The sequence below is a fragment of the Pipistrellus hanaki genome (genome assembly GCF_964339955.1).
Source record: "Pipistrellus hanaki genome assembly, chromosome: 7".
Lineage (NCBI taxonomy): Eukaryota > Metazoa > Chordata > Mammalia > Chiroptera > Vespertilionidae > Pipistrellus > Pipistrellus hanaki.
The window spans coordinates 68,352,915-68,364,999 of record NC_140509.1 but is presented as its reverse complement, the minus strand read 5'-3'; the positions used below and the strand labels follow the sequence as shown (position 1 = coordinate 68,364,999).

Genomic DNA, 12,085 nt, shown 5'->3' with positions numbered 1-12,085 from the left:
GAGATAATAGCCTACAGTTTAAAAGTTAGCTCTGCTGCTGTAAATTTCATCTGGTCTGAAATAAGCATTTTCAAGAAGAAAAGTTAGTAGAGAAGCCCTTCATATTTTAGAATTACTTTCCTTTATGTGTACTGTTCATTGTCATAGTCATGCATTAGTATAATGGACTACTTTTAATATTTGCAACTAGACCTTCATAGTTGCCCTTTGCTTTTTTTTTTTTTTAACTAAATGCTGTTTACATTACTTTTAAAACCACCAAAAGCAGTTTACAATGAGATACACATTAACAACAGAGTTAATAACACAAGATTAAAGCCAAATTCAGCAACTGGAGTTATTTCTAATGATGTGTCTAATTCGTTCCCTAAATTTCCCTTTAAATTTAGCTTTGAGTTTCCTGGCAACTGAGACAGATGTGTGGGATTATATCAGGCTAAATGTAATCTCCTTCAGAAAAGAAAAGAGGGATTTATTATGTGGATCTTTTCCGGAGGGACAGTAAATGATAGAAAACAATGGCTTCAATCGAGGTCTCATTCTCACTTAGAATACAAAGGTTCTTCCTACATGGAGTCTGAGCAGATGCCCCTGTTTAAAACCAAATCAGAACAAAATTTAACGGACTTTTAATTTTTTATGTGGGATTTTAGATCAACTCCCTTTCACTCTCCCTCTTAGATCAGATTTTCATAATTTCCTCTTTTTATTTGTTTCAACAAGAACTTATTAATGACCTTCAGGAGCTTGACCCTGAGGTGTAAATGTACAGAAAAGCTCCTGTCCTCATAGAGTTCATAGTTTAAAAGGGTATTGATTAATGTTAAAGACATTAATAAAAGGCCTATCGCAATATGTAATTATAGATTGGTGCCATAAAAAAAAAAAAAAAGTACAAGGACCTATAAAGAGTGTATAACAAGGAGATGTGATCCAACTTCCTAGGGATGAGGTAGCTGAGGAGAATAAAGAAAAATTTAATTTCTCATACCCCCATTCCTATCATAATGCCTGTCACATATAGGTGTTGAATTCATGTTGGCTGTTCAGGCTACAAAAAAAAAAAAAAAAGGGGGGGGGGAAGGGGTGGAGTTTCAACACTAATTCTGAGCCTGCTATTTAAAAGTTAATGACTTGAGGAAGGAAGGCACTGTTATAAATTTTCATTGCTCTATCTTTTGGAAAAGAATAAAGTGTATCACACAAGAACTAACTGTCAAGATATCAGATGAAAAAAATTATATATTCTGAAATTCCATCTGAATGAGGTCAGGTCTCAAGGGTTACTCTTGACTGCCTGATTTAAGGTGTGGGCCCTTTTCCGTAAAAGCAGCCTAATAGACAAATAAGATATGACTACTTCATCAAAACTGATAACTAAGGCTTGAATATAGTAAGTGCTGGCTCCTACTTCTTACTGTGTAACAGTTAATCTTTGAGGTCAAGTAGTTAAAGGATAAAGCAACATTTTTTTGAATGTTCTCTATTGATGCTCTTTAGAGAACTTCATTTACAGATTGCTATTAGTTAGTTGTAAGCTCTTAAGTGCTACATTAGACATCTCATCAATGTAGCTCCTAAAGCTTCATTATATAACATTGAGCAGCAATTTTTTCCCAATTACTGTTCATTTCCACTTGAACCACATTACCATTTTTAACATTCCCTTGCCTGTCTTACCTGACATTCTGCAGTATTACAGATTTTCTGCAATAATGTTTCCCAGAACTTTGAAATTTTTTAACAAAGTAAAAAATGCTATCTTAGACCCCATTCTCTTGCGGATGCTCCATTTCAGATAGAAATGAGGCTTTAATGACAATAATAAACTTCTGTTAATAGTTAAATTGTGTCCACCCCCAAATTTATATGTATTTGACCCTTGAACAAGGCAGGGTAAAAAATCTGAGTATAAATTTTGACCCCTTCCCCCCAAACTTTATTTTTTTATTATTTTTTAAAAATATCTTATTTATTTTAGAGAGAAGAAGGTGGGGGTGGGGTGGGAAGAAACATCAATGATGACAAAGAACAGCTGCCTCCTTCATCTTCTCTATTGGAGACCGAGCCCACAACCCAGGCATGTGGCCTGACTGGGTATTGATTACTGATCTCTCCATTCATAGGTCAACATACAACCACTGAACCACATCACCTGAGCAATACACACAGTTTTCTTTCCTATGATTTTTTTTCTATATATAAACAAAATTACTACTGGTCCAAAAAGATTCCAGTTCAAAAGAAATATTTTTTATTTCCAGAAAAGATTATATTTGTGACTAATAAACATTGAAAAATATTTTTAGCCAATGAACATCTTCCCCTCCCCCTTGGCATATTTTAATGTTTATCCTGTAAAGACTTGAGTCTTAAAATGTTTTAACAGTTTTGGGAACCTTTTCACCTTGCTATTCCTAGAAACAAAAATCTTTGAATGGCCAAGGTGTTCTATATTGGGTGATTTCACTCTAATAGACTCAGGTGGTAAGATGTTCCTGAAGCCACTGGGACACAAGCTCTCTGTTTTCTAGGGAGTATGAGTCTAGGGGTATTTCACTTCAGGATTTTCTCTCTTTTGCCTTAATGTGAATTTATCCTCCAGAGATGGGGTATAAGGGAGGTTGAGAGAGAGAGAGAGAGAGAGAGAGAGAGAGAGAGAGAGAGAGAGAATGGGGAGGGGAGATATTAAAAAGAAAAGAGGAAGAGAAAAAGGAAAGACCCATCTGATCAGTCATTCCCCAAGCAAATGGCATTTTGGGTGAATGGCCTGACCTAGGAAGGGAAAAGAAAGCAAGGTGACCCCAATGCTCTAAAAATAGCTAAGTGGACTCTTCCCAGGAAACTGTCACAGCAGGTTTTGGAAAGCAAACAGAGGAATTTTGGCATCCTGCACTACCAAGGGGAAGATTCTCCTACTGCCCTAGTTACAGCCTGGATTTTTATTTTCTTCTACTGTAAATACTTATGAAATTGTTATAGAATGTTGTGAATAAATAGGTGTGAAAGTAAACAAACCCTAACAGTAATCCTTTCTCCAAATGTCGGAGCAGGTGCACGAGGAAGCCAACGTGATCCCTAATGTGACTCGCTGTTTGCTTTTGCCCTCCTCCTGCCTCCTTCTCCCTTCCTTCCACACATAATCTTCTAAAATTTGCCAGCTGCACTGTGTGGTCAGTCGGCCAAAGAAGCCTGGCCACCTGCTGGGTATGCCTGCTCTTAGACCAAGGGCAAGAGTAGGAAGCTACAAATGGCCTTCTAATTTTGGGGCCAGGAGGGTGTCCTAAGGCTAAGGGCCAGAGCAGTTTGCCTTTCCAATAGGAAGGACTTAGAGAGGTCCAAGTGCTTATTCGTTTTGCCCTGTGAACTTAACTTTCTTAATCCCCATGGAAGGAATCATAGTCCTCATCCCCGTGTTGGTGTGGAGCCAGCAATCCCACACTCAGACAAGCTGACAAGTTAGGATCTGAGTCTGTAGTCAGCAGGCAGGAAACAGCATTCCACTGTAAGTCTGGAGTTCTGGCCTGATCTGCTGGCGTTAAGAATGCTGATATTTACTATTTAACTTTTTGAGCTTGCTTCTAAAAAAAGTAACTGGTCTGCATTTAAAGGAAACACCATACTTTAAAATATGCCTTCACATCTGTCTGTAGCTTGACCTAATTTTCTACTTAAACTTCTCTATTGACCCATTTCTGATTACAATTCCAACACTTTTGCTTTTCTCATCAGAAATCTCCAGTTGGGAACATGTATTTCAATGGCTCTCCCCCAACCTTCCTCCATTTTAGATTTGCTTTGTTTTAGTAAGCATTGACAGAGCATCAAGTATGGGTGAGCTCAGGCTATTTCTTACTCCTGTGCTATATATAGAACCAATACTTCAACATCAGTTCTTAAAAAAACAACAACACAGAACTTTCAAAGAACTGTGCTACAATTTTTATTCAAAACATTTCCCAGGTACCACAGCAAAATGAGAGCCTAACTCAGACAGCTTTCTTGAGAACTGCATAGGTGGCAGACTACTACCCTAGAATGGCTTCTCACCAGTGTTCCCCAGCAGAGCCAACCGTAGCCAGACCAGGTCACCCTGCTCTGCCCATCCAAACTCTCCGAGGCTTAGTGGTGTGAGTGGAAAAAACATCTGGAGTTAAAACTCTCTTCATACTTGGTGGCTCCTAAGACCATGTTGAAAATGAGGGAAAATAATCATTGGAAAGATGTTTTTAGAACTCTAGCTAGAAAAATAATGCAGAGCTATATAGTATTGAAGTCAATGATTTGTATTAATATAAAACAAAGAGAGATGAATGAATCAATATTATGTCTGTTTAGTTTGGCCTAACAGGAAACACATTATAGTGAAGTTGTGGTATGGGCGTTGGATGAGCAAACAAGCTAAGGTCAAGGTCCCCTAACTACCTGCCAGCTATTAAGGGTAGTGACATTTGTCTTTGAACCAGATTTATTTTATTTTTCAAAGTCTTTCTTTATATATAATCCATATCCAAACATAGAACTAAAATGCATTTGATTCCTAAGCCATTTATTTGTTTCAAAAAGGAAGACAAGACAATGACTTAGGGACAAATTAATACAATAATTCATTCATTCACTTAATTCATACTTTCATTTAACAAATGGGGTTTGACATGTATGGAATACAGTGAACAAGGGAACAGTGGATCTCTGTCCTTAAGGACTCCAGCAGCAAGCACATAGTCCAGTCACACTGCACTGCAATATCAGAACTGTTGACTCACCTGTAGCTCCCACAGATGTGCTGTGCTGTTGGAGCACATACAGGAGGGACTCAGCTCAGGTTTTAGCTACTTTTGAAGAAATCACAGTAGAAGCTATTGAAGTGGCCACCATAGTTCCAGAAAGTATGATCAACTATATCTTGGAGAACTCTAAGACAGACTTCTGATTTGTTGGGAAGCATTGTTACTGCCCTCAGCAGTCCCTCGGGAAATGTATCTCTCCATAGCTGTAGCTATCAGCCACTTCCACCTTCAGTTCCCTCTGGATCATCTTCACAGGTGGTTTCCAGTGGCATGAGCCAACCCTGCTCCTGCGTTAGCATCATAGACATTCACTCCCATGATGCAAATGTGAAGATTGGTGGTGCCAAAGCTGACCACCGGAATTTGAATTCTGGCTCTATGAATTCTGGCTCTCCCTAGCACTATGATCTTGGATAAGTTACTTAACCTCTCTGATTCTCAGTTTCTTTGGCTGTAAGATGGGCATAATGCAGCAATTATGATGGTTACACTAGTAAAGTAGTAAAGTGCTCTGAACAGTGACTGACCCTCAGTAAACACTCAATACATTGTAGAGCCTCTGAAAAGACATGGAGGATTTCATATAAGTAAAGAACCTTTGTTACCATTCTAATTCAGATGCTTTTAAACAGACATGATAGAACAGAAAGGAAAAATAAAATGTGAAGGCATGCTACTGTCCATGCAACACTTATGGAAAATAAGCACTCCAGAGAGCTTTATTTCATTTCTCAGTTCTGTCAGAGTGAATGTCATAACCAGGCTGAAAACCTTTGCTTGCTTCCCTATCATGTTTAGAGAAAAGAGGAAGCAGGAGGGAGTCCTACCTTTTCACTTCCCCTGTGACCAGGAGGGATTGTGTAACGTCAACAGGCGGGATAGACAGTGGTTAAGAATATGGACTCTGGATTTGGGCACTTTGATTCAAACCTCGACTCTGCCACTAACTAGCTGTGTGAAATAGGGCTATTTCCTCCACCTACTACATCTGTGAAATCAGGACAACAATAATATCTACCTTTGTAGGCTTTATTTTGTTTTTGAGAATTTAAATATATAATATACTCAAGCCTCTTAAAACAGTGCCTAGGAATATTAGTGCTATATAAGTGATTGTTATTATAAAATTTATTGTTATTCAAGAATAATACAAAGAATTGTTCACAAAATCATAAAATACCATCTCAAGACAGAATTGTCTTGCCAAAGTTGTGGTTACTATGCAATTAGCTCTATGAAAACAAGAACTGTACTTTCTTTCTTCTTTTTGTTAAAAAAAAAAAAATCCATGAGGCGTTTTTTTTGAGAGCAGAATGAAGAGCAAAGCACACCAGATCTGGAAGGGAGGTCCAATGAGAGGATTTCTAAAATCCATTCCAAATCCAAAATTCTATGAGGCTAGATGCCCTTTGACATTTTACAAAATCTAATGTATTTATGGCTGTAGAAGTCTTTTTTACCTACTGTGTTTACAAAATAGATGATCAAGTTGAAGACTATGTCATTTGTTTGTGTTTTCTGAATCACAATGCAAGAATCAGAATCACAAAGAAATCTTTAAGCCCATGAAAATAAATTATTTGTAACACAACTGATAACTTTTAAAGCACTTGGATTGTGAGACTAAAACTGTTCAGAGCACTTTACTAGTGTGATCCTCATAAATCATTCATCTGAAATGATTTTCTAGAGACTCTAGGAATAAAACATAATCCATAGGTATTCAGTGCTAACTTATTAATAAATGCATTAGAGAATGAAAGTACAACTCTTATTGAGTTTAGCTTAGCAATTCTCACCTATATGAAAATAAGCTGACTTAGTTGAGCTTTTAAGTCATGAAGGTGGAAAGCACAAGGCTTTGGAGGAACAAGTACCATGACAGCATTTCTTCAGACTATGTCCCTGCATGCCAGGTTCCTCAGAGCTGCCTGGTCATGGTCATTGTCTCTGTTACTATTAGGGCTGCAAAGGAGTGTCCAGAGGCTTGTCTGCCTTCACAGGTCTGATAAGCCAGGTAGTGGCACAAGGATTTTAATTAGGGGGAAAAACAAGATTCTGTTATGGAAAAAAGGAAGAGAGGGTGATTTGAAATAAAAGTCTGGATTAAGAATATGGGTTTTGGGTCAAACAAGGTTTAATGTTAGCTCTTTCTCAGTTTGGCTTATTTCACTTAGCATAATATTTTCCAGGTCCATCCATGCTGTCCCAAAGTGTAACAGATCACTCTTTTTTTTTTTTCACAGCTGCATAGTATTCCACAGCTTTTTTTATCCTATGTTCATCTACTGATGGGCACTTGGGCTGTTTCCAAATCTTAGCTATTGTAAACAATGCTGCTATGAACATAGGTGTACATATATTCTTTCTGGTTGGTGTTTTTTGTTTTTTTAAGGATATATTCCTAGAAGTTCCATTTTTAATTTTTTGAGGAGACTCTATACTATTTTTCCATAGTGGTTGCACCAATCTGCATTCTCACCAGCAATGTCTTCCCTTTTCTCCACATCCTCACCTCACATAATCTCACTTATCTGTGGAATCTAATGAACAAAATGAATTGACCAATAAAATAAGATCCAAAGCAGGGAGGCATGGAACAGACTGACATACCTTGATGTGGGGTTGAGAGGAGGAGAAGAGATAAGCCAAAGGACTTATATACTTATATGCATAGCCCATGGACACAGCAATGAGGTAGTGAAGACCTGGGGCTTGGTAGGGGCTGGGGGGGGGGCGGGGAATGGGAGATATCTGTAATACTATAGCAATTAAAATACATTAAAATAAATATAATTTATATATAAAAATTAAATGTTAGCTCTGCTACTTTTTAGTTACATGACCTTGCTTTGGTTGTTTAAATTTAATAAGCTATACTCTTCACATTTAATTTTTCCTACTTCATAGGGTTACTGTGAAGATTAAATAAATAATACATGCAAAGCACGTGGCCCATGATGTCTAAAACATAATAAGCACTCAATAAATGAATGGTAGCTTCACTTACTCTCCTAAATGAATGACAGGGGCAGATAATCCATATTCTCTTTTGGTGAGTTTCTGATGTTCCCCCTGGAATGTCTCAGAGGCATAAGAAGCACTAGCTAAGCTTTCTGTCATCAAAATTTGGGCTCAAACCTCAGTCTTTTTAATAAGTCCTAAAAAAGCTATGGTTTTTCCCTCCCCCATCCCCAAGATCCATTCACGGTTTTATGTGGGCACTGAACAAAGGGTTCATTTTGTAAGACTGTCCAGCTAGGTTAAAAATAAAATATGCAGAGATGTGTGTAACTTTAACAATAAGATGTAGAAAAAATGGATTCTTCTTAGCTGAGAACAAAGGCATCCTAGATTGTGAGTGAGTGTGTAAGTTCACAGACAAGTGTCTAGATAGTAAGGCACCAACATGGTAACAGCAGTTACCTCTGGGGAAGGAAGATTGGGAGGAAGATTAGTATTGTCTTAACAGCTATTTACATATTATTTGCATAATTAAAAAACAAAGCAAACAAATAAAATAGCAAAAACAAAAACAAAGTAATGGCTCAAACTGAACCAATAGACAAAAATCGAGGAATTTATCCCGGGGATTGTTATGACTGGACACAAAGTATATTTTGCTTAGTTTGCCATCCTTGAGGAGTGAGAAGAGCAGGGGAGGGATTCCTGATCCTATCTCTGGCAAACAATAGACCCAGGTTCAAGGCAGATGAAGCTGCCTGTCAGATCTTGCTGTAAACTTCTTTCTCGTACTCAGATAAGACATCGGCACCCTGGCTAGTTCTTTGTAAAATTCAAGGTTTACAGAGGCACCAACTGAAGGCTATTGGTAAAATTATGCTTTTAAGGAGGAAGGGGGCAATGGTAAATTAGTATATCAATTAGAACATTTCAATAGGAAAAAAAGAAACAACTTTTAAAAATCTATTTGACAGCCCTGGCCAGGTAGCTCAGTTGGTAAAAGCATTGTCTTGATTTGCCAAGGTTGTGGGTTCAATGCCCAGTCAGGGCACATAGAAGAAGAAACCAATAAATCAATAAATCGAATTTAAAGAAAATTCTCTTGACAAACAGTTTGTCAATTAAAGATCCCTACTGAGGAGTTTTAAATTATCCCCCCCTCCCATACCACCAAATAAATTCATTAATTAGAAGAGTAAAGAGTTTAAGTACTAATGTATGGGCTATGACAGTTTTTATCAGCAAAACCTTTGTTTGTCATTGGAACTTACTTCCCACACAGGGCCCTTTTCTTGGAAAGAACTATTTGGGCTACAGGGAAAACCAAGAAACACGGAGCTCTGAGAAGTTGCGCTGCCTTGCTTTGATTCGGCTTGCTGTCAGCACCAGAGAGGCTGACCTCGCTGGTCCACGAGCAGCAGCCAGGACAGGGTGGTGTTTGCTTTGGTTTTCACACATACGTGTTGGCCATGGACCTGAAGGAAGATATTGATTTATTGAGCAGAGCTCAGTCAAAGGCATGTGGGAACCTGTGCTGGCCCCTTGGTTGGGCCTGACCTGCCGTTTCCAGCCCATGTCCATTGAGTGCAGGGAGGTAGTCCAGCCCAGTCTGTAATGCACTGGGTTCTGCTGATGGGTTAAGGGAAGGACTGTGTCAGAGCAGCATAGAAAGAACTTGAATGAAATTCCAATGAATGGAGAGAGTCATTTGGATGAAATTGCCCTGGGTATTAAACAGGCCGGGCAGCTGGGGGCTGAAGGAAGCTTCTGTTGCTTAAGAAACTCTCCATAACAGTGTCATTCATCAGCCCATTAACAGTTGTCCATTTTGTACCTCCCACTGGTGCCTACATTTGTAGATGTATGCAGAGCGCCAGTGGGACCGTGACAATGAACTGAGTTTATTATGAAAAATCTTCTTTTTTCTCCTTTATAACCAATGTACCATTAAGGCTATGAATGGACAAACAAGGAATTTAAGACATAAATGTATACAGCAGCATAACCTGATATCACCCCTTGAATTCAGACCGCCTACTGCTCTCTCTGAGATAGGCAGAGATACTAAACAACATTAAGGCAACTTGAGGTAGAGGTTTGAAAATGCTGGATCCCATCCTGCCTGTAAAAGGTCATTCCAGTCCTCTGTTATTTTTACCAGCACCCTCTCCCCGCTCAGTGAGGTCCTGGCTGAATGGGATCTGGGAAACTAGAAGCTGCTGCTTCTGACCAGGAAGGTACTGCAGCATGTGAGACTGAGTGAATGAAAGGGGTGGGAAAAGTTGAACCCTTCAAAGATAAGAGAGAGAGAGTGGCTGGATTAGTCCCTGACTCAATTACTAGCCATACCCGTACCCAGGCCAAGTCACTTTGAAGCTGCCTGTAGTCTTGGGGCTCTGATTGAGAAATTCCCATTCCCACCGGAATCTTCCTTCAGACATCCCAGTCCAACCCCCCATCCCCAAAGCAACTCCTTCAGGGCATCCCACCTGACTCCCCCAAATTTGCATCAAGGCAGGTGTAAGTCCCTGCTGGACCACTGCTCCTTCTGAGCCAGCCAACAAAACCTTAGGCTCACCGCAGGCAAGCAACCAAATGCTTTAAAGAGAAGAGCAGAACACAAAAGAAACAAACAAGACCTGTCCTTACCCGCTTCTTAAAAAACTGGAAGGCTGAGCATTTCTTGACCGGGAATCCATTCATGTCTTTGTTTACCATTTTCCACAGTGGGAAGTTCACAGTTATAGATCCGGGGTGGCCCTCGCCTGGTTAGGGCATCTGGTTCCCAGAGTTCCTTCCTGGAGACCGCGGATGGAGCCGGAGCGGGATGGATGGAGACTCCAGCGGGGCGCAGGTTGTCACTCACACATCCTACAGCAGCGGCCACTGCAGCACCCTCTCCCCGCTCTCAATGGCCACCAGCAGAGGCTTCTCCCTTCCCATCATTGTTACGAAACACACGCATCATTGCGACGGGACCCTGGAACGCAGCGGATGCCGAGGAGATGCGGTTGCTGCTGCAGAGAGCGGGAGCGGGAGCGGGAGAGGGACCCCCGCCCCTGGCGCGCCCCCCAGCTACCTGGCTGCTCTGCGGGCGGGTGCAGGGAGCCAGGCGCCCTGCTCCAGGTGATGCGCTTCTGGATGCTGCTCGGGAGGAGAGCTGTTTTTAATTGTGCAAGTTCCACTGGGAGCTGTAGTTAAGCAGCTGAGAGAAGGAGTAAGAAAAAAGCAGATGCCAGAGGGAGAGAGGGAGGGAGGGAGGGAGAGCCGCGCCAGAAAGGCACAGGGAGAGAGAAAGCGGTGCTGGAAGACACAGTGATTCATGAATATCTGAGGAGCGGATGGAGAGAGGGCATCAGCTCAGGACGCGCTGAAAAGCACTTGACTCCCCACTGGTGGGAGGGAGGGCTACTTTAATAGCTTTATTTCTTCTTTTTGTTGTAAGGAACCACGGACATCAGAATTTCATATGAAATGCAGATCGTTCTTGTTTCGTGCTCATTCACATTCTTTGGATACCTACTCCTGGAGAAAAGCCTCTTGATGGAAATTTCATCCCATTGATTCCTGACCTGTCCGTATATGGAGAAAAAGGAAAGTGCAAGCATAGGCATGACAATGGACGCTTCCTCTCTCTGTGGAGCCTCTTTGAGCATCCTCTCCCTACTTGTCAAAATAGTAGCAACAGTAAAGGCAACTGTGTCTTTTTCATCAAGGAATCCTGTTAAAAAAAGAACAGGGTAGACATATACAAAACTGTCCTATGAAGAACAACAAAGAGCATCGCCCCAAAGTGTTATGAGTCCATTTTACGGAGGAATGTTGAATAAGAGAGGAAAGCATTCTTCTCATCACGTGAAAATCTGCCCCTAAAATCCTTACGTGTGCTATATGTGCACACTAAATTCACTTTTTGAAAAGCTACTTCATTTGTGCCTATCCTATTTTTCCATTTTAATGTTGACATTTTATGGGGACATTTAAAAATTAACACTGATAGCTAAATGGAGAGAGCAAAGAAAACAAACTTGGAATCTGATCTGGCACTGCCCCCAGGACATCAGTGTGGGCTTTCTGCCAGTCACCTGACCTCACTGCCTCTCAGAAGTGCTTTATCCATAAAATGGAGGCAACCACTCATTCATTCCTTCATTGACTCATTCATTCAGTCATTCACTTGTTTGTTGTGTCATTCCATTTGTCCACCCAATCCAATCCAGTCCAAATGTGGCAAGTGTTCCCAGGATGTACAGCCTTTTCAGTCATCACAAGGGAATACAATCAATAAACAAAGGGCAAGCACAATGCCTACTTGATAAAAACAACAGCCA

General features: G+C 40.4%; 1 protein-coding gene across 1 annotated transcript in view; it reads right to left on the bottom strand.

The window, feature by feature from the left end:
• The window catches only part of SGK1 (serum/glucocorticoid regulated kinase 1), a 101,130-nt gene extending 90,202 nt beyond the window's left edge, over positions 1–10,928 (bottom strand). Inside the window, exon 1 of the mRNA XM_084890842.1 lies at positions 10,404–10,928. Within this exon, the coding sequence (XP_084746968.1) occupies positions 10,404–10,472 (69 nt within the window). The 5' untranslated portion in view covers positions 10,473–10,928. The remainder of the gene's footprint in view (positions 1–10,403) is intronic.
• Between the last annotated feature and the right edge of the window lie 1,157 nt (positions 10,929–12,085).